Genomic DNA, 22,885 nt, shown 5'->3' with positions numbered 1-22,885 from the left:
TATTAATTATTTTTGTTATATTATACGATTTTGGATGAAAATATCAAGGGCTATGATTGGGACAACTGTGCAGAACGTGACCTATCATGAATGTTGACGGGTGCTACAGTGTTCTTTAATGAAGTCCATGGGAACGATTTGTTCATAATTGAAGGAAGCCACGGTATGAGGATCATCCTTTCACAGAAATGGCATGAATTAATGTTACCTATGGGTCGCTGCAATGTTGTCATTTCAATTTAAAGTAATCACTAAAAGACGAATAAATTGAGATTTAACAGTGACATACGGGAATTTTTAATTTAAGAACACCAGAATGTAGTTCTTCGGTTCAGATTTGAGTAAATACATCTCCTGTAGTTAAACAAGCAAACAAACAGAGAACTTTTGAAGCTATTAGCAGCAGGAATGGTGAGAGTGCATTACCCTCCGAGTTGGGTATTGAAGAAAAATAACAATCAACATAAGAGTAAAGTACAGGAACAAGATCAACATGATTTACATGTGATCCATCATCCATCTCAACTATTAAATGGTTTTTGTTGATGCATATTTTTGCATGATTGGACTTGACTAGACTGCGGGTGCTTGCAAAATAAGGAGAGAACCACTAAAATGGCTCTGGGCCGAAGGTGAGCGGAAGACCACCTGATGATGGGGTATCTAAGGCTCCCTGTGTGGCTGTCTTTTAACTTTTGTGTAAGTGGGCCTTTATATCGATTGGACCTCTATCTTTGGGCCCTAGGCCTATTTTTATCCATATCAATGGACCCTCATTCCATGCCTGACCCATCTAATTGGTCAAGTATCTGGAGTAAGATTTATGCCTGCAGCTCCCCTCTCCGTGTCATTCCGACGGCCCTTTTCGGGTTGCCCCCCGCTCCCTCAAGGTGTTGGTTATTTCATTGACGCCAAGCCTGAGGTCCGCTGCGGATCATGGTGATGCCAAACATATGTATCTCACAGCACCACAAACATTGAAATGCTAAAACATTAGCACATTTTTTAATTCATGAACATTCTTCTAAAACCAGAAAATGCAAACATTAGCAGGTCTATACAGGAGGGGAAAGTAAAGGATAATAGTGAACAAGACGTCTAGAACATTGAAGAATAGGAAATATGAGCGGTGGGAGAAAATGAATATAGTGGCAATAAATTAACTGATCAAATGAGGGTCCAAATTCGCAGTTGTACAAGGAGTCGCAAATTTGAAGTTAACAGACATACAGATTACACAAAGCAGGTACAAGTATGATTTATACAGTTTACAGCTAGTAGAACAAGACAAAGGTTAAAGAATGAGATGACAAATATACATGCCAACGTAAGATTAATTATACCTGGCACTAATGCGTCCGGAATCTTTTACATTTGTAGGCTCTGTAGGCCACTTTCATCCTCCCTAAGAAGCAGCTCTTGAAGGGTTTTAATGGGAAGTGACCAGAATAAGAATAATCAATCAACAAACAAATTAGGAAGATAAGAACCCAGAAAAGAAGCTCATATAAGCTGTCCGATAAGCGCAGAACTGTCATAGAGAAAACTTCACTGTTCTCACTCCACCTTAACAAAATCACCAGTAATCATTGCATGAACAGGTCCCATCTTTGAAGTGGTGAAAACGGTTAGAGTCTCTTACTACTATTTCCCTACCAGTGGCCGTTGAGATAAATTTGATTGCAGCATGACAATCTCCGCAAACCCGAAGATTCTTAAATACCCTGATGGGTTTTGATTTGGATATGCTTATAAGACCAAATGCCACAGCTATTTTCTCACTATGTTGAAACAAGTATTGCTCCTTCAGTTCATCCTCCACATCATGAAGAACAAATTCTGTATCGGGTACATAGCCTAGTTCCTTTATTTTCAAAGCCAGATGGTTCAGTTGATCATAAATCTCTCGTGCTAGGGAGTGTGAAGTGTCCCCTACATGGAACTTGTGCACCGTATTTTCAACCTCTATCCAGCTACAACCTGCCTCTTTAATCAAGTTTCTCTCTTTCATATTTTTTCTAATTATTGCCACATCCTCCCATTGACCTGAGGAAGCATACAAGTTCGATAGTAAGATATAAGCTGCTGGATCATGTGGGTCTTGCTCAAGAATCATCTTAGCAGCATGTTTCCCAAGTTCTTTATTTCCATGAACTCGACAAGCAGCAAGAAACGTACGCCAGACTAGCGCATCAGCCTTGAAAGGCATTGAGTTAACAAATTCAAGGGCTTCTAAAAGGGATCCTGACCTGCCCAACAAATCGACCATACATGCATAATGCTCCATTCTCGGGACAATGCCATGTTCTTTGTACATCGCATTGAAGTGTTTCCAGCCCTCAGAAATCAGCCCCACATGGCTACAAGCTGATAAGACAGCAATATAGGTGATCTCATTCGGTCTAACACCAACCTCAAGCATTTTGTGGAAAAATTCCATAGCTCTAGAGGCAAATCCATGTTTTGCGAAACCAGTGATCATAGAAGTCCAAGAAATAACATTCCGATCTCCCATATCATTAAAAACATGAAGTGCAGATTCTATGTTTCCACACCTAGAATACATAGAGATCAAAGCGTTAGAAATGCATCGGTTTGACTCAAACCCTGATTTCAGTACAATGGCATGAATTTGCTCGCCCTTACCAATTGCACCAATACTTGCAGCTCCACTCAGGAGACTAGCATATGTGAAAGCACTAGCCCCAAGTCCTGCATCCTCGATTTCATGAAAAAGTTGAAAGGCTTCTTCAGAATTCAGATTTTTGGCATAACCATCAACAACTGTGTTGTAAGAAACCAAATTCTTCTCAAACAGCATATCAAAAGCTTTCCGGGCATCTTCCATCATGCCAGACCGTGCATACATGCTAATAAGAGAATTTCCCACACAATTAACCGATGCAAGACCTAGTTTCACTGCATGGCCATAGACTTGCTCACCCAGTCGTAGATCAGAAAGATTTGCACATGCCTTCAGGACACTAGAAAAGGTGAAATGATTTGGCGTAACATGAGCCTTAATCATTTCGTGAAATAGTTCGACAGCTTCCATATCAAGCCCTCCACTTTGCACATATCCTGTGATAATTGCTGTCCAAGACATGACATTATGATCTATCATCCGATCGAAAATTTTCCTTGAATTATCCAAAGATCCATTTGACGCACACTTTGCATACATGTCCACCAAACAACAACCAATACAAACATCCAAAGGCAATCCCACCTGGATAACCCAAGAATGCAATTGCTGCCCAAGCGACAACAATTTTAACTCTGCACAAGCCGATAAAACTCCACTTAGTGTAAACTGATCCGGAACATTCCCACTTAAAACCATATCCAAGAACAAATCTATGGCCTCTCTTGAGTACCCCAATTGCATAAACCTAGTTATCATCAAAGTCCAAGTAACCGCATTTTTCTCAGGCATTTTCTCAAACACCTTATACGCTAAATCTACATCACCACTACCCTTTACAAGCATATCAATCAATGCACATCCAACACACAAATCGGACTCAAAATATCCACTCTTTATGACAAACCCAAAAATCATCTTCCCGATCGAAATATTGTCCGCATTCGAACATGCCCGAATCACAGCCGCGAAGCAATACTCATTTGGGTAAAAACCATTCTCAAGCATTTCAAGGAATGTCCCAATGGCTTCAAATTCCATATCATTATTCGCAAAACACGAAACCATAGCACTCCAAGAAACCAAGTCTCTCTTATCTCCCATACTATGAAAAATGGCTTTTGCTTTAGCCCAATCCCCACATTTTGAGTACAAGCTGATGAGAGAGTTGAGAACGACCGAGTTGGGCTCGAGTTGGGACTGAGCCAAGCGAGTGTGAACGACTTTGCCGAGTTGGAAATTCCGGGACCTGATGCAGGACTTGAGGAGAAGGGAGTAGGTGGTGAGGTCTGGGTGGGTACCCTTTTGGGCCATGCCATCAAGGGTGGAGATTGCTTTGTGGAGGTGACCCACATTGAGGTGGTGGATCAGACGGTGGTTAAAGAGTTCAAAGTCTTGCTTATGTGGTGGTGATGATGATGATGATGGAAGATTTTGGCGGGAAGGGTTTGAGGGTGGTTTGAGAGAAGGTAAGGAGAGTTTGGAAGGAGACGAAAGCGAGAGGCTAAGCATATTTCTTCTAGTCAAACCCGATTCAGTACAAACACGCTCCAAGCTATATCCAAAAGCAAATAAATATAAGGCCTTTGTCAATGGAGCGGCCTCATGACCTTTACGGAGATCTCACAAAGCATTTGGGCGTTGAAGTTGTTGTCAAGCCCATCTCAATCACAAATATTATTTCATGAATTTGTTCACAATGAATGCCCATCTCATAAAGAATTTGGGCTTTGAAGAATTTAACTTTGTAGTTGGGGCTTAGGCCATTGAGTTCTTTCATCGTTGGTTTTTTTTCTTTTTTCTTTTTTCAAATAACGGAAAAAATGTTACACAAGTCTGTAGACTAATTCTTTAATTAAAAATTGGGTGAAAGACCAAAACAAAGTTGTGGAAATTGCTGGTTAGATGAAGAATTAATCGACACTCATTCTGACTTGGTTTCATGCGAAACGTTGAACCTCTCGGATTAGGATTTTAATCTCTTAATAAAATCAATTGCTATCAAATTAAGTTCGAGTCTGATTGTCAGTGGCCTTTTGAACCCATTGAGATTTCTATGACATAACAATAAAATCCCATAATTATTTCGAGAATTACATGTTACTTTCTGCATTTTTTTTTTATTCTTAAAGTATGTATAAAATTCTAGGTTGTAAATCTTCTTTTGGTATATCTGATAGTCTTCAACATTAGTGTTTATTTGGTGTATAATTTTAAAAATTAGTTTTACTGAGTCAAAAATCAAAACCAACATTTTTTCAATTATTTTATTTTATCTAAATTAAAAATAGAAAATAGTTTCGTAAAATAATATTTCAATAATCTTTAACAATATGTTGTTTTTAGAAATAATTATTTGAAAATAGCTTCAAAACGTATAAAAATAATTAATTTTTGCACGATGTTTTACTTTTTTTTTTTTCAATTTAAAATATATATAAAAAAAAAAATGGTCTTGCATGAAAAACAGTATTGAAACCTGTCGGAGTCTTCTTTCTAATTTTTCTACCCCGTAGATAATTTGAAATCTGAATAATGCATTTGGTCAACATACACTTTAATCCTATAACGAATTTAGCGGTTATAGGCTCAATTAAGGTTTTTTTTTTTTTTTTTTTTAATTGAATAAGATAGGCTCAATTAAGTTGTTTAGTTAGAAACCTTGATGAAGAAAAAAGGATGGTAATTGTCAAAAGTCCATCTTATGCTTATTCCAAATTGTTTATTGGTATAACGAATTTAACATTAGATGCTTCCAAAGATTTAAATAATAATAATAGTAGTAGAGAATGAATAATAGCAACATATATTTCTCAAACTTAAAACTCAATTCATCGGTCAAGTATGAGAAAATAAAATTGAACGTGGAAAAGTTATGTAATAAGTTGAGTTATATTAAATAAAACAAACTCTTATTTGTTACACATAAATATTAAGCATATTTGCGCTATCAAATATATATAAGAAAACTAATTTTATCCTTTAGCGGGAATATAATAAATCAAAAGACTAAGATTGAGATGATTCACTTGATTGATTCGAACTCTCTCCGCCACCGGTTGTGATTATGTCTAGTGATGATAGAGAAGGCTTGGAAGGCATTTGTAAGTATTCAACTTTTTCTTCGAGCATTTGTACGACTTTGCTCATTGAAGGACGATCACTAGGCTTCATTTGTATACACCATAGCGCGACAATGATCATCTTCTTGCCTATTTTCCTTTCCTCTTCTGTGGCGTCTTCCATTTCTATGTCGTTTCCATCGTTCAATTGGTCATATACCCAAGTAGGGAAGTATATTTGGCTTGAGTGTTCTGCAGATGCATTTACATTCCTTCTTCGTCCAGCCATTTCCATCAATAACATTCCGAAACTATAAACATCAGCTTTATGTGAGACACCTCCAATGTTTTTGTAGAACAACTCAGGAGCCATGTATCCTAACGTTCCTCTTGCAGCAGTCAAAGAGACAATGCTATCATCTACTGGATATAGCTTTGCCAAGCCAAAGTCCGAAACTTTTGGAGTAAAATTCTCATCAAGAAGAATGTTGTGAGGCTTGATATCAAAATGCAAAATCTGCATGTCACATCCTTGATGTAGATATTCAATTCCACGAGCCACTCCTAGAGCTATATCATACATTTTGTCATAGCTTAGGAGGGAACTTACTTCTGGGGAAAATATGAATGTATTTAGGGAGCCATTAGGCATGAACTCATATACTAGGGCCCGCTTTGATCCTTCAACACAAAAACCAATAAGTTGTACTACATTAACATGATGAATCCTTCCAATGGTTGCAACTTCGCTAATAAAATCTTGTCCGTTAGCTTTGGACTTGCCTAACATCTTTATAGCCACAAGACGGCCACTTTGAAGCTTTCCTTTAAATACAGTGCCAAAGCCTCCTTCACCTAATTTGTCCTTAAAACTTTTGGTCATCTTCTTAACTTCTGAGTAAGAGTACCTTATTGGCATGAGATTATTGTGGCTTTGCAGAAATTCTTCAACATCATCATACATTGATAAATGCCTCTTACGCCATTTATATATCAAAAACGCAATCACACAAGGAGTTCCCAGTACCACCTTTGGTAAAACGTATAGTCCTATACAGGAAAATCAGCAAAATAAATATAATAAGAACAAATATGTAGTTGCACTGTTGTCAGCATTTCTCTTTAGGCAAAAGTACATTTACATCTTTTTACTACCAATGAGTTTGCAATGTCCTCACAATTTTTCAAGTTTTGTTGGGATTGTAATGTCCCTTTCGTGCCAAGCATGACAAAAAAATAATATTGATAAAAACTTTACAAAAATAAGAAAAAAAATTAATTTTCTTTCCTTTTTTTTTTTTTTTTTTTTTTTTTTTTGTCTTACTTAGTTATTTATTAGTTTTTTTTTTTAAAAAAAAATATATAAATAAATAAATAAATAAATAACTTTTATCAATGTATAATATTTTTGTCATTCTGAATCACGAAATGAGGACATAATTACCTCAATGCATGGTAGACATTTAAAAAAAAAAAAAAAAACTCCAATACATGCTAGACTAGGCAACATAACATTGCAAAAATTAAAACATCATAAGGAAATTACAAATTTGTTAATAGTTAGAAGGGGTAGTTGTAGTTTTCCTTCTTTTTATTACAGCTCAACTAATTGCCTTTCAAATTCCTAAGCACAATATTTATTATAATTTTTATGTAAAGTTCATTAACATTTTCATCTTATCTGTATTTTAAATCATTTTTATGTTTCACAATATCAAATTATCGACTGAAAAGGAAAAATAATTAAGGAGAAGTTTATATATTCCCTCAAACTACAACCAAATTGACAATGTCCTCCAAAACTTTTAATTGAAACAATATCCCCCCCAAAAAAAAAAAAACTATAAAAATTTGTCAATGTCTCCCCCAATGACGAAAATACCCTTTATAAAAAAAATTTAAAAAAAAAACTAAAAAATATTTTTTTAAAAAAAAGTTTGGAAATTTAAAAGAAATTTTGTTTAATAATTTTTTTTTTTTCAAATTTGTTAAGAGTATTTTTGGAGTAGTGCTAGAAGTTCCTTTTGTATCTCTATTGTGTCACTCCATAAATGAGTTAACTTTTAAATCACCATTTGATTAAAATTTAATAATTTAATAGTGATTTTAAAAGCCATATCATTTTTTGGATTGACATAAAAAAGACACCAGAGGGACTTTTACCATTACTCATATTTTTGTCTTGCTAGAAAAAAAAATTATGGTCATTTTTTGTCTTTTTCATGGCCTTGGGTGGACATTGTTAATTTTTTTGTACTTTAGGAAAGACATTGTTCCAATTGAAAGTTTAGAGAAACATTGTTAATTGAGTAATAATGAGAAGAGTATGAATTTTTCCCAAAATTAAAGAAGATTGAGAGAGAGGGGTTCTGACCGATGAGGTAGAACATGTTCGACGGTACACCGGTGCCCACAATGCCTGCAAAGAAATATGGAAATATGTAAATTAATTAATTAATCAGGAAAGTGACTTGAATAATTGGAAAAGTGGAAGACGAACAAAAATTGGGTAAACAACTTTCTCCTTCAATCATGTTTTAAGAAGAAATTTAATTTGCAGCTTTATGAACCTCTATACTTTATATTGCTGGCGTTGAAACTGGGCTGAGCTCAAGGGAAATAGCCCGGATCACTAACCAAAGCCCCTGAATGACCACTTTGTCCAGAAGCAACCATCCTAATATTCTATGGTTTCTCAACGTGCTGGATTGAGGTAATATGTAGTCATTTAGATGAGGCGAATAACTTGCCAATTAAGGCTGGAAAACGAGTTTTCACTGAAATTTTTCTTTATTGATTTCTCTCTCCCCCTCTCTCTTTCTTCAATGCTTCTCCTTCCTTTTTCATTTGTCTCTCTTCAGCGAAGCTCCACCATGTGGTTGATGACACTCGAAATAATCGGAATTCTTTGAGGATTTCTTAGGAGGATGAACGGCGACTGAAGCTGATTAGCGATGAGAATTATGTTAGAGCTGGTGTTGGGGAGTATGGAAAAGTCGATGCGTTTCGGGAATTGGGACTCATAGCTTATGATTCGAGGTTTGGTTCCGGCAATAGAAGAGGGCAACATTCTATGCTGAGTAATAGGAATGGGTATCTGGGTGAGGAATTCCCTCATTCTAGATATGGTCAGGTTGAAAGATCTTTGAATCCTTTTTCATTATCGCAACGAAGCTCCACCATCATCTTTGTCGAAGCTCCATAACCAAATCTCTCTCCAACAAATTTTTGATCTAATTTTGTTTTGGGTGCTTTTATCTGACTTCGCTCGGTTGAGATTATCGTTTGTGTGTGGATCAGAGGTAACTATGGTTGAAGCTGTGGCGAGCGAAAGGGGAGGCAGGGGAGGAGTTACCTGTGCATGGTTGATAGATTTTGTTGCTAGCTGCTATAATTTTTGGTGTTAATTAATTTTGATAATTAGAGTGTTTGGTTGTTTTGGTTAGCTGCAGGGGACAAGTTTCATTTGGTGTTTTTGGTGGAGAAATTTTTTTTAAAAATGATTATTTTAATATAAAGTAAAGAGAAGAAATTTAGATTAATGGTTGGACGAAGGTCTTGAAAAATGGTCAGTTAAATTAGATAAAATGAGTTTTAATTAGTTATTTTGTATAAAACTTTAGATAAATGTTTGGAAATGCTAGCTCTTATGACGACGGAAAAAAATGGGGTAAGGGAAGGAAAACTTCTAACAAAAAGAGGAAGCTAATTTCGTAAGAATTTTTATTTTTCCTTTCATTTCTGATATCTAAACAAAACCTAAAAGTTTGAGATCAACCATTGCCATCATCAGCCATAACTCATCCAATTGTACGCTCTTTATTGTGCTATTCTGTCTTATTCTTTAAACAAATTTTTGAGACAAAAACCTCACCGTTGTCGTCCATGCCAACATAAGGAATGCCCAATGTTTGTCCTGCTTTCACAAAGAAAAGAAAAGAATAACATCAGTGTTCGGAAACTTTTTAGTTGGAACTAATTAGACCTAATTGCCTTCCTAAAAAAATGAAAATAAATAAATAAACAAATCAACGGAGATAGTTAGAGATAGGTTCTTACTTATTTTCCTCGGCACTAGTAGTTCAATAACAGCTGCAAGAACTACGTATAAAAAAGATAAACTTATTAATTAACAGAAAATATGACTTAAATAAATGGCCTGCGTATATACAACTTTCCCCTCCCTGGGCCATGCTTAAGGAATACAAACAACTCTATAAACCTCTAGACGACTTCACATGTTGGGCTATATATAAATTTGGTTGAGTTCAATTTTATGCCTTGTCAATGTGCTTTAGCTGACTATGGATAGGGTTGTGTATATAATTTTCCCTTGCCTCATTCATTGTGTCTGAGATCTGAAAAAAAAAACATGTAAGTTTGAGACCAGCCATTGGCCAAGCACATGGTTAATTATTCTTCAACTTGTGTCATCATCATTCATCAGCCATCAGCTACAACTGATCATCATCCTATATATTCGATGATGATGATGATCAGTTGTAAGTCTATTCGATGTCATTCCGATCTATATTATTCTTCAAACAACTTTTTGAGATAAAAACCTCACCTTTGCCACATTTCCAAAATAGTTTAATATAGAATCCCGGCCCTACAAAGAAAAGAAAAGAAAAAAAAATCAGAGTTTGAAAACTTGGAATGAAAAAGCAAGTCATTAATTTTGTAAGTCTAAACTACAAAAGATATTTGCCAGTATTTGGTATGCTCCGAACTACTCCCGTCTTAAAGAAGTTATATATATGTTCAATAATCCTTGGAATATTAATGGTATTGATTAAAATGTGACAAAAGAGAAAGAAAGAAATGTGCAAATTGAAAATAATGGCCAACATGTATGTAAGATATTTCGTTAGAAACTCTCTAGTGTTATATCTTTTTTCTTTTATTCCTTACGCACCTTCTGGGACGTAGCACCGAACAGGGTAATTCGCGTCGTCCTTGATCTTGCAATCATCATCTCTAGGTGTGGAATTATGACAAGCAACTTGGAACCATGAAAGCATAAAGCCGGAGACCACTGCATCGTAAAAGTCAGTACATCGAAAATATCCATCACTATTATTTGGACAAGATACCCTCGATGTTGACAGATACATTTGCTGCTCTATTTGGCACGACTCCTCCAAATCCCATACGCTCATCATCTGGTCTTCTGCAAAGCAATATGCTGGGGTTCTGCGAGCAATTGCTGGGGTTAAGCCAGCAATAACATATGTATACCTCTTGGAATGGGATAAAAAAGAGTTGGAAGAATACACTACTCCTCCATTCTTAAAGCAACTAGAAATGTCCAAATATAATGGAGACTCCACTTGTCTCTCGCAGTTCACGAAAACCATATATTTCTTATACAGATAGGGCAAGCCCAAAGAGCAATAACTACCGTTAGCTTCACACGAATCACAGTTGATCGAATATGGATGATATGGAGCATATGGATCCCCTGAACTGAAATTAGTTAGGCCTAGAGAATAACGAGGGATGAAGGAGTCGTTATCCTTCTGAATACCTGAGTCTACAAGTCGGATTGTGTAGTTGTGGTAATCGATCTCCTGTACATAGTATCTTCCATCATATAAGTATAACACTGCTTGGTTATTCTCACATGACAGATTATACCTTTGATCACCGCAGTTTGGTGGATCAATACCATTCAACCGAAAGGGATATCTTATATTGTGGATATTGCCGCAGGAAGAAGCAGGACATTGGTAATGACTATTGTTGGCACTGCAAGCTTCATGGACTAGGACAAGAACAACAATTAGGACCATGAGTCCGGCAGGGAAGAGCTTTTGGCTTGCCATTGATCAGAGAGAGAGAGAGAAGATAGTGAGAGAGGGTATGGCTTCCACAATCCACAGCCATAGACAAATTAAATAATGTAGATTTATAAGGCGTAAGCACTTACGTCATATATTGAAAAATCAATGATGACTGATTTTTACTAGTCGCCAGTCGCCAGTCGCCATCGCCACATTGTCCAAGTCCTTGAAGTTCACCCCGAAATTTACTTGTCACTTTGAACAAAGTGATGAGAGGTAATCACCGAAGAAAGCCCAACTATTTAAGAGGCTGAGAACCATTATTTATCCCTCAAGAGCACAGAGGTGGATATTTGCTTAGAAATGCTAATCTCATACTTGTTCTTGTTTCTGGCTTTCACCGTGGACCTTAGAGAAGCCCAAAATGGGTGTGATGATCGATTACGGTACTGTGGAGCCCATGGCCCTGCCATCCAGTTTCCTTTCCGACTTAGCAGCCAGCCAGAGCATTGTGGCTATCCTGGGTTTACCTTATCATGCACTGATACACACGATACGGTGCTCGAGCTGCCGATTTCAGTTAAACTCTATGTGAAAGAGATTAACTACACATCTAAGGTAATTCAATTATATGATCCACGTCATTGCTTCCCAAGGCTGCTTCGGGGACTCGATTTATCTTCTTCACATTTCCAATTCAAAGTAAATTCCACTGCTTATGAATACCTTTACAACTATACCTTATTCAAATATCGTTCCCCATGGCCAATAGAAGTTAGGAATTACATGTACAATCCGATCTCTTGTCTTAGTGGCCCTGCCTACCAAGTTTATGCAATCGATGATTATATGAGCATCGCTGAGTTGCCCATATCTTGTACAAAGATGTATAATCTTCTATCAATTCCAAATACCATATTAATAGACGGCAGTGATTACAAAGTTCTTCAATTGAGCTGGTCCATCCCAAAATGTGGACACTGTGAAGCAAAAGGCAAGAAATGCAGATTGAAGAATAAATTACAAACCGAATGCTTCCCCAAAGATAAAGGTATTTTCTTCTCTCCAATTTCCACCTTTGTACTCAATTTATTCAGTTTTCAAGCCAACATGCATTGATTCCTCCTCAGCAACGGCGAATAATTCCCTGCGCGCATTCATTTTAGAGCGTGTTGCTAAAGCATTTTATTAGGCCATATAATTGTAGCTCTTCACAAGAGATCAAAATACGCATACACATGTTAACTGAGGAAAAATCACTGCACAGCACGTTTTAGTCCTCTTAGAAAACTACAACTTGAACTCAAGGTCGGAATTCAATTTAACTTAAGCTATTAGCTATAAAATTTTAGGCCAACAATTTTTTATTTTTTATTTTTTTGGAAATGTACAATGAGAAACTAATTATGTTAAATCTTTAACAGGCGCATTATCAAAGTCAGCAATGGCTGGTGAGTTGTCTTGCCCATTTGAAATTATTTTTATTGGGAAGATGTAAATCATATATTAACTCCCAAATATATGTCTATGTTGCAGGTGTCATCTTAGGCTCATTTCTATTACCACTAGCTATCTTTGCTTTGTACCGTCTTTATACTTATGATAAAGTAGAAAAAGAACATCAAGCAAAGATCGAAAAGTTTTTGGAAGATTACAGAAATTTCAAACCCACAAGATACTCGTATGCTGATATTAAAAGGATTACAAATCAGTTTACTGAGAAGTTAGGTGAAGGAGCATATGGAACAGTATTCAAAGGAAAGCTTTCCAATGAAATTCATGTTGCAGTGAAGATCCTCAAGATTTCCCATGGAAATGGGGAAGAATTCATAAATGAAGTAGAAACATTGGGTATGATACATCATGTTAACGTGGTTCGCTTGGTTGGCTTGTGTGCTGATGGATTTAGACGAGCTTTAGTTTATGAGTTCTTACCAAATGATTCACTAGAGAAGTTCATATCTTCAACGGACACCAAGAAATGTATCCTTAATTGGGATAAGCTACATGATATTGCTCTTGGCATAGCAAAAGGAATTGAGTATCTTCACCAAGGATGCGGCCAACGAATCCTCCATTTCGATATCAAACCTCATAATGTTTTGCTAGACCAAAACTTTAATCCAAAAATTTCTGATTTTGGTCTTGCTAAGTTGTGTTCAAAGGATCAAAGTGCAGTGTCCATGACCACAGCCAGGGGAACTATGGGTTACATTGCACCCGAAGTGTTCTCTAGAAATTTTGGGAATGTGTCTTCTAAAGCAGATGTTTACAGCTTTGGAATATTGTTACTTGAAATAGTCGGAGGAAGGAAAAATGTTGACGTTACAGTTGAGAACACTGGTCAAGTCTACTTTCCAGAATGGATCTACAATATTTTAGAACAAAAAGAAGACATGCGAATCTTTATTGATGATGATGGAGATGCTAAAATTGCAAAGAAACTTGCAATTATTGGACTCTGGTGCATCCAATGGCACCCAGTGGGTCGTCCTTCTATGAAAGATGCAGTTCAAATGTTAGAAGGGGAAGAAGATAAATTAACTATGCCTCCTAATCCGTTTGCCTCTGCAGGCCCCATACAAATTCATGCAAATATACCCATAAAACGTTTAAACCATGAGTTAGAGGTCATCCCAGAATGAGAATAGTTGTATATAAATTGGGCGTATGTGATAACAAACGAGGTTGCATTGATCTTGTACTCTTAATTAGAAGTTATTAATCTTGTAGACTTGTAGTCAATGTAGCGACTTCAAGTTTTTTCTTGTATCAATGTACGAGTAATTTGGAGATTATAAAAATGTATGTACCTGGTAAATCTTCTTCTTTTTTTTTTTTACTTTTTTTTCAGTTTTCCTTTTTCCTTTTTCCTTTTCAATTGTGAATTCCTTGGGCTGTCATATGATCTAAAACTAAAAGTGAATTTGTTTCTGGTCGCACCGTAGGCATGCATGTTTGATGGCCAACGTACAGTTCTTGCAAAAGGAGCATATGCATGTTTTATAAAACACACATATGGATTTGTAGAAAAATATATATTTATGGGAAATGCTAGAATATAATACATTTGTGAATATAATCTTATAAGCCAGAATATATCTATGATATATTCTTCAAAATGGAAACTACATTTATGTATTTAAACGTACGTGCATAATGCATCATGACAGATATAACAAATGATATGCGTCAAAGCGCAAGAGTGATTTTGATCTTTTCCATTTTAAAAAATATAATACATTTGTTATCTATCATGATGCATTATGCACGTTTAAATTAGAGATTATATATGTTATATGCAAAAGAAGTTGTTCACGAAGTCCATGTCACCCAAAAAAAAAAAAACAAAAAAAAAAAACAATGGCGAAATGGAGTTCGAGTACAAATTTTGCGCAAAAAAATCTGTGTAAAACACAAATGACCTTTATTTGGTTATATTTATCTAGTTAAAGAAAGTTGTCGATTTTAACTCTATGTAGTTAAAGTTTATTTTTAATTAATTATAACGAAATTAAGGAATCATGGAATGAGCAAATGGTGAAAATTTAATAATTTTGTAAGAAGAAAGAGAGTGCACGTCTCTACAAGATCAAAACAACAATAATTCTTGAAGCCTTCATAAGACAACTCTTGACTTGCTTTTATGTATCTGCATAGTCAAAGGTCGCTTTCTGATAGCATTCCATTTGCCGCTAATTTTTCTAGTCAATAGACTTCACCTTATGCAAAGGGTGGGCATATTAAATTACTACTTATTTAAAAATTGGGTTAAATACCAAATACCTTCTTGGGATTTGGTAACTTTGTTTTTACCTCCTTAGGGTTTTATTTTTATTACAGGAAAAAAGAAAAAAGAAAAGAAAAAAAATTGGGGGTGGCTCTTGGCCATTTGGGGGTGGCTCAGTAAAAACTGGGGGTCGCTCGGCCACCCCCATGGAGCCTTGGGGGTGGCTGAAACCACCCCCAATGGTCACCCCCATCCGGCCAGATGGGGGTGGCCAGGCCACCCCATGGCCAAAGGGGGTGGCTGAGCCACCCCCAATTTTTTTTTTTTTTTTAAAATACATTTAAAAAAAAAAACAAAAAAAAAGTTAAAAATGTGCCACGTGTCAACATCTGATTGGTCCACGTGTCAGTTCTAACGGTCAACTAACGATCAACTAACGGATGGACTAACTTAGTCCTTTATCAAAACCCCAGGGGGTCCTGTGATAAAAATGAAACTCCAAGGGGGTATTTGGTATTTAACCCTTAAAAATTTTAATTTAATAAGAAGAAATAAATTTAATCATTTAATTAAATACTTTAACAATGCATGCTTAGTCAATCCTAATGAATATCTCCTTTATGGATTACTTTATAACTAATATAATACTCCAAAAAGTTAGTCTTATATTGTTTACTTGAAATGACTGAATTATAAATAACTTCGAGTGCTAAATTCACATTAGTTTTTTTGTTACGTATTGTCTCAATTACAAATAAAATGAATAATATATATAATGTTACATTATTTTTAAACTTTTTGAAAGATGTGATATATCGTTACATACACTAATGACTATAAAATAAATAGTATTAATTTCAAATGAAATAGAGAGAATTATTATTTATATTTCTCACCATTAACGCCACATGACAGATGTCGTAGGTCCCCAAGACCAGAAACAGTAATCAAACCTGCCCAGTGCCCAGGCTGCCCTAGTCTTCTGTATGCTTTTTCTACCCCAGTATACAATCCAAAGTCTGATCAATAATGCATGCATCTGGTCAACACTCCTGCGTCACATATTGAAGAATCAGTTGGAAACTAGAAACCTTGATGACAGGACAAAAATGGCACATGTTGAAAATATTTTTTTAATCTAATTTATTAAAGATAAATGTTAGAGGTTAATATTTTTTTTTATATATATATTTAGCCATTATTTTCTTACAATCAATTATTAGATTTGTACACTTATATGAATCTCACATAAATCAATGGTGAACCCCACAAATCTAACGATTAATCTATTAAATTTATAGAAAAATAATGACCATATATGGGTTTATTAAATTCATATTTGACTTTAGTGCAAGTGAATCTCAAATATTTAATTAATCTTATTAAAAATGTATTTCGCATACTCTAAGAGTATATGTCAATTTTAATAAATTGAATTAAAAAAATATATTTAAACCCAATTAAAAAAAAAAAAACAAAAAACTTTTTCATTACAAAAAAGAAAACGCGGCATTGACTCGCATTGACAAGTTAAACATGAGCAATTCTATAAATATCTCTTGTGTCACTCTAAAAATGAGGTGGCTTTTAAAATCATAATTTGATTAAAATTTAATAATTAATGATTAATCACGAACTCAATGGTAATTTAAGAGCCACATCATTCTTTGAGAGACATAAGATAAAATGTCAAATTTAAAATTGCAAAGAATATAATAAATAATTAACAATATGATTTTTTTTTTTTTTTTTTTAAGGGGAAATCATTTCAATCCTATTAATTGATGAATGATCACGAACATAAAGCTCTTACATCACAGAGCAAAAGCTCTAAGAAAATCATAGCCGAAGGCAGAGACGGAGGGAGGGGGGACCGGGGTAAGCCATGGTCCCCCCCCAAAATAAGGGGGGAAAAAAATTATAAGTAAAAAAAAAAAAAAAAAAAAAAGTAGTAAAGTAAAGTTTTAAGTTTAGTCATTTGGGCCCCTTCAAAAAAAATTTGGTTCTATTTTTAAATTTTTTTGCCATATCCAATAAAAAATTTTGGCCTTATTCGTTTTTTTGGGCCATACCCATTAAGTTTTTTTATTTTTTGTCCTTACTTTCAAATGTCCATTTTTTGGCCCTTACTTTTAAATGCTCACTTTTTTTGGCCCTTATGGTAGTCTTTATTTCATAAAAAACAATCAAAATAATTTTTTTTAATAAAAAAATTCTAAAGAACTGAAAAAAAAAAAATAAAATAAAATAAAATAAAATAAAATTGGCTGGCCTTCTCCCATCAAATTTTCTGGTTTCATCCCTGGCCGAAGGTAGAAGGTTATAAGTCATAAATACATACATAACAATCTAATATTCAAGACCTATCTACAGGGACGGAGGAAGGGGGGACTGGCAGGGGCCTGGGCCCCCCTCCCCCAAATGACAAGAAAAAAAAAATTAAAGGTAAAAAAAAAAAAAAAAAAAAATTATAGTTAAATTTTTGCTAATTGGCCCTTACCAACTAAATTTTTTAGACATGAGCCCCTGCCCATTTGCAAGGCTGGCCCCGTCTCTGCCTATCTATGACATCAAAATTTGCTAACCCATGACTAATTTTCAGTTGTAACAACAAGTCTAATCCAAAGAGACTCAATTCGATACATATGTAGCAACATTCTCCTACCGAAACTCATCCTCCTCGACTCGACAATAAATAAATTAATACAATAATCTTAATGACCAACAAAAGACAAACACAAATTAGTTTAACAATTTAACACGAATGCTAATTTGACTGGGACTCGACAATATATAAATAATTCTACAATTACAACAATCATATATATGAACAAACTGAACTTTCTCGTAATTTTATCACACTACGTGCAATAAATCAACCACACGTGATAGTCCCTACCACACACAAATAAGATGTGCATGGGGGACGTATCTTGTATGAAACAAACAGACCAGTATTGGCAGTATTGCATTCTTTTGTTGACTTTGAGTGTCGTATGATCGTATCAAACAAACAAACAGATAAGCAGGACTGGACTATTGAACAATGTATGGATGATGTTTCATTGTTGAAGATCTGCCGTGCAACTTGACATGCTATTTGGACTTTTTGTCCTTAATTTTATATGGAAAATGTCTCCCCTTTTTTTTTCTTTTTTTCTTTTTTAAAAAAAGTGAATGTATCCTATGATTTGCCGTGCAAGTTAGGTTGCTATTTGGACAAACATAGAAATTTCCTACACAAATTGGTTGTTAGACTTTCTTATGATTCAGTACTCTCTAAAAAAATCGTGTTATTTATGATATGAGGAATATACATTTTTTATAATAGCATTTTTTTAATAAGATTAATAAAAAAGTATATGTCACTTTTTAAATGCCAGTTTCTAAGAAATTTCTATATTCAAAAATACTTTTTAATATGGACACAAATTTCCTCCAAATTTATTTGGAGGAAATTTCATTCAACCTTCTATAATGTGAAATTTTCATAACATCTAAAGAATGTCACTTTATAAGTCACTATAATTAGTCGAGAAAACGAGAAGTACAAGACAAGAAAAGAAGCAGCTAAGAAAAGTCCTCTTAAATTGTGTTCAACGTCCAAACAAGAGAAGAGAAAAAAACGTACAACACAACCTGTAATCATAGATGTTTATGTGCAAATTAAATTGCAATTACTAAATTGGAAGGGAAAAGTAATATTAGCGCGGTCCTCAAATTAAAGCATCATGAAACAGAAACACCCATAAAATAATTTGTATCCATAAAATGTGAGTTTGTAAATCTTCTTTTGATATTTGATAATTGATAATCTTCAAGAAAAATCATTTTTAGTGAATTAAAAAAAAAAAAATTCAAAACCAGGATATCTTCAGTTATTTTATTCGATCTAAATTGAAAATTTAAAACAGTTTCAGGAACTAATAATTTAATATTCTATAAAAATATTTTTTGTAATTTCTTGTTTTCTTAAAAACATTTACATTTTTCAAGCATTTTGTTAAAAAAAAAAAAAAATTGACATGAACGGAATGAACTTTTTTAATAATGATTCTAATCGCAGTACGTAGTTTATTTGAAATGAATTATATCACATGGTGATCATAAGTTGTGACTAGAGTAATGTTTATTTCTGAAGGAGATTTAATATACACCATATATATAATACCATCAAACTAATTTTAAAGATTTCAAACATTTAAAACCATATATATGTTGAAAAGCTTAAAAAACTATTTAATCAGTCGTACGTGAACATACATAACGATATATTAATTCACTGGAGGCCTAGGGTTTGCTACCAAATATTAAAACTTGTAATGTTTTGAATATTTGTAATGTTTTAGAAAATTCGAAGTTATCGTTTTATTTTTTGCAAATTTGATCATCTTCACATATTATAACTAGTTTGGATGTGTGTCAATTAGTCTAAAAAATCATGGACCGCAAAAATGAATCAGTTGTACGTGAAGTTTGTCTTGTCATAATTAATTTTGTAGGTTCCATGGCGTGATGGACATTTATTCAGATTGACACCAAGTCAATGGTGATTGAAATTTGAGGCACAGCATAATGAAGGAAAGAGATATTAACAAATTTTTTCAACTCCGGCATTTCCTTGAAATGCCACTTTTCATATGTGACTAGTCAAATACGTTAAGTTCTACGTACCTATATATCATAATAATTTATGGATTCAACTTTCATTATCTTCGATCTTCCAACTTCCAAATGCATTTATTTGGAAGCGAGTATTATGGTTATAAATTCATTAATTTTGGTTGAAAAGGCGTCGTCAATTATTAAATGGTTCATTTATTTATACACCCACTTCAAGCGTATACTAGACGATGAGATTTAAATCACATGGACCATGTATGCGTACGTGTATGGTGTGATCATATTTAATGTGTTTGTGATTAGAGTTATGTTCTTGGCTCTACGCTTTTGAGTCTCTCCTATTTACAGCAATACAAAAGAAAAAAATCAAGGAAATTTTCCTCGAAGCTTCGGTGTACAAATATATAATGATATTAAGAATTGCATGTTGCCGACAAGAAAACTGTATACAGGTACCAGTGTTGTCGTTGTTATCGGTCCAAGATTACAGGCAACAAACACAGGTGATAAATAACTCAATTCACATTCCAAGCATTTACATCTTTAAAAAAAATAAAAAAACAAAAAAAAAAAACAGGATTTTATGCTTTAATGCATTATCAAAAAACCCATAGATTTTCGATTTTTTCAAATAGATTCACGCGGTTTGAGTCATTATTAAATGAAAAATGTCGGATATTATGAGTCTATCAAACAACTTTTTTTTTAATAACATGGGCTATAAAAAAAAAAAAAAAAAAACTAGGGGGGAGTCTTTTGACTCTTTCCTAGTTCCCACTACAGATAGGGATATATAGAAGAACTAGGAGAGATAGAGCTAAGAATGCAGCTAGAGAAAAGTCTGGTTGCTACCCAATTTGTCGCATAGTAGGCACAAAAATTTGCACTTCAGTTGATATTCTGAGCTTCCCCAAAAGAGGAGGCAGAAATAGTTGGAGGAAGGAAAAATGTTGACGATACAGTTAAGAGTACCAGCCAAGTCTACTTTCCAGAATGGATCTACAATCTCTTAGAACAAAAAGAAGACATACGAATCTTTGTTGAGGATGATGGTGATGCTAAAATTGCAAAAACACTTGTAATTGTAGGACTCTAGTGCATCCAATAGCACCCAATGGATCGTCCTTTGATGAAAGTTGTGGTTCAAATGTTAGAAGGAGAAGAAGATAATTAAATTAACTATGCTTCCAAATCCCTTTGCCTCTACAGGCCCTGTAAAAATTAATGCAAATATACCTACAAAACGTCTAAACCTTGAGTTAGAGGTCATCCCCGAATCAGAATAATTGTACATAATAACCATATAAATTGCCATGAACTTGTACTCTTAGAACTTATTAATCTTGTCACTGTAGTGACTACAGGTTTTATCTTGTATCAATGTATGAGCAATTTGAAGATTAGAAAAAGTATCTAGTAATTTTTTTTTTTTTTTAATTTCTCTAGCTTCCTTATTTTCCTTGTCAATTATAAGTTCCTTGCAGGGTTGTCATGTAATCTAAAAGTAAATTTGTTTTTAGTCGCACCGTAGCTAGCTAGGCATGTTGGATTGCCCCATGGGGGACTTATGTAAAGTACACATTATGGATATGGGCAAAATATATATATTTATATAACACATTATGGACTCAACGATTACTTTTAAGGTATGTTGAGGCTGACCACTAACATAAAGTACTATATATGTAGAGATCTGATATTAGAGAATGGGCATATTGAGGCTTATTACTAATCTGACTTCGAAATATATATAAAGTATGATCTAGAAATCTGATGAGAGAAAGAGAGCTAAAGCTTGAAGACTATAAAGAAATTTCACCCTAACCGAACCATTCTTGATCAATGCCATATATATCTCATCCCCGACATCCAAATATATATTTGGGCACATATCCTCTTCAAACTTCTATCTAATTGAAAATGTTGTTTAAAACTTTCAATTATAATAATGTTCCCTCTAAACCATTAAAAATTTGTCAATATCTACCCCGATATCAGCAACAAAACAAAAATGACCGTACAAATTTTTTAATAAGCTAGACAAAATACCCCTATAAATTAAATAATAAAAAAAAAACTGAAGATAAAAATTAAACAAAAAAAAGAAAAAGAAAATATATTTAACCCCCCAACTATCACCTATTTTACAAATTACAATTATACTTTCAAACTTTTAAAAGTGACATCAAAGCTCCATATACTAACATTTCTTGTTAAATTAGACATTTTTCTCTCCAAAAAATACCCTTGAAGTTATTAATAAATAAAATTAACGTATTTCCCCACAACACACAACCCTCCACCACAACATCTTCATGGGGGTGAAAACGTATTTCCCCACGACACACAACCCTCCACCACATCTTTATGGGGGTTTCACGTACCATCGGTCTAATAAATATACAAAAATAACCATTTGAAAAAATAAAATTAATGGGGCTAATATGAAAAGAGCCACCCATTTTTAGTGTTTTTTTTTTATTTTTTATTTTTTAATAATTTTAATTTCAAAATGTTATTTTTTAATAAATTTAAGGTTATTTTAGAGAGAAAAATGCAAAATTGCCTAATTTGACAAGCGGCTGTAGTATGGAAGGCCATAATATCACTTTTTAAAACTTGAAAATATAAACACAAAATAAATAATAGTTTAGAGGGTTAAAGTATATTTAAAAAAAAAAAAAAAAAAAAAAAAACCACATTCAAACCAGTGTTGGCCACCCCTTGGCCAAATGGTGGGGTGGCTGGCCATTTGAAACTAACCTAACCACTGGTTTTCTCATAAACCCTCATTTGTCAAACAAAAGCAAATCAAAGATGACAAAACCCAAATAATACCATATAATACCTAGAGTAATGTTTATTTCTGAAGGAGATTTATTATACACCATATATATAATACCATCAAACTAATTTTAAAGATTTCAAACATTTAAAACCATATGTTGAAAAGCTTAAAAATCTATATAACCAGTCGTACGTACGTGAACATACATAACGATTAATTCACTGGAGGCCTAGGTTTTGCTACCAGTTTTCC

General features: G+C 34.2%; 3 protein-coding genes across 5 annotated transcripts; 1 reads left to right on the top strand and 2 right to left on the bottom strand.

Moving 5' to 3' along the window:
• Nucleotides 1-130: 130 nt before the first annotated feature.
• Nucleotides 131-4,156, bottom strand: EMB2261 (Tetratricopeptide repeat (TPR)-like superfamily protein). Its single transcript, XM_059592112.2, has one exon. It carries the CDS (start codon nucleotides 4,154-4,156, stop codon nucleotides 1,577-1,579), a length of 2,580 nt encoding a protein of 859 aa, XP_059448095.2. The 3' UTR covers nucleotides 131-1,576.
• Nucleotides 4,157-5,516: 1,360 nt separating this feature from the next.
• On the bottom strand, nucleotides 5,517-11,574 carry LOC132185703 (LEAF RUST 10 DISEASE-RESISTANCE LOCUS RECEPTOR-LIKE PROTEIN KINASE-like 2.2). Its single transcript, XM_088512827.1, has 5 exons — nucleotides 10,625-11,574; nucleotides 9,766-9,807; nucleotides 9,581-9,622; nucleotides 8,081-8,125; nucleotides 5,517-6,756 (listed from the first exon to the last, which is right to left on the bottom strand). Exons 1-5 carry the CDS (start codon nucleotides 11,532-11,534, stop codon nucleotides 5,654-5,656), a joined length of 2,142 nt encoding a protein of 713 aa, XP_088368953.1. The 5' UTR covers nucleotides 11,535-11,574; the 3' UTR covers nucleotides 5,517-5,653.
• A 190-nt stretch (nucleotides 11,575-11,764) lies between these two features.
• On the top strand, nucleotides 11,765-14,323 carry LOC132185456 (rust resistance kinase Lr10-like). 3 transcript variants are annotated; one of them, XM_059599252.2, is made up of 3 exons: nucleotides 11,765-12,543; nucleotides 12,917-12,943; nucleotides 13,029-14,323. In XM_059599252.2, exons 1-3 carry the CDS (start codon nucleotides 11,856-11,858, stop codon nucleotides 14,135-14,137), a joined length of 1,824 nt encoding a protein of 607 aa, XP_059455235.2. In that variant the 5' UTR covers nucleotides 11,765-11,855; the 3' UTR covers nucleotides 14,138-14,323. The 3 variants fall into 3 exon arrangements, with proteins under 3 accessions (XP_059455235.2, XP_088369740.1, XP_088369741.1); XM_088513614.1 differs by lacking the exon at nucleotides 12,917-12,943 and having other exon boundaries at nucleotides 11,765-12,534; nucleotides 12,957-14,323; XM_088513615.1 differs by lacking the exon at nucleotides 12,917-12,943 and having other exon boundaries at nucleotides 11,765-12,588.
• The last annotated feature ends 8,562 nt before the right edge of the window (nucleotides 14,324-22,885 follow it).

The sequence above is a fragment of the Corylus avellana genome, chromosome 2 (genome assembly GCF_965113065.1).
Source record: "Corylus avellana chromosome 2, dhCorAvel1.hap1.2, whole genome shotgun sequence".
NCBI classification, from domain to species: Eukaryota; Viridiplantae; Streptophyta; class Magnoliopsida; order Fagales; family Betulaceae; genus Corylus; species Corylus avellana.
This window is presented reverse-complemented; position numbering and strand designations above follow the sequence as displayed.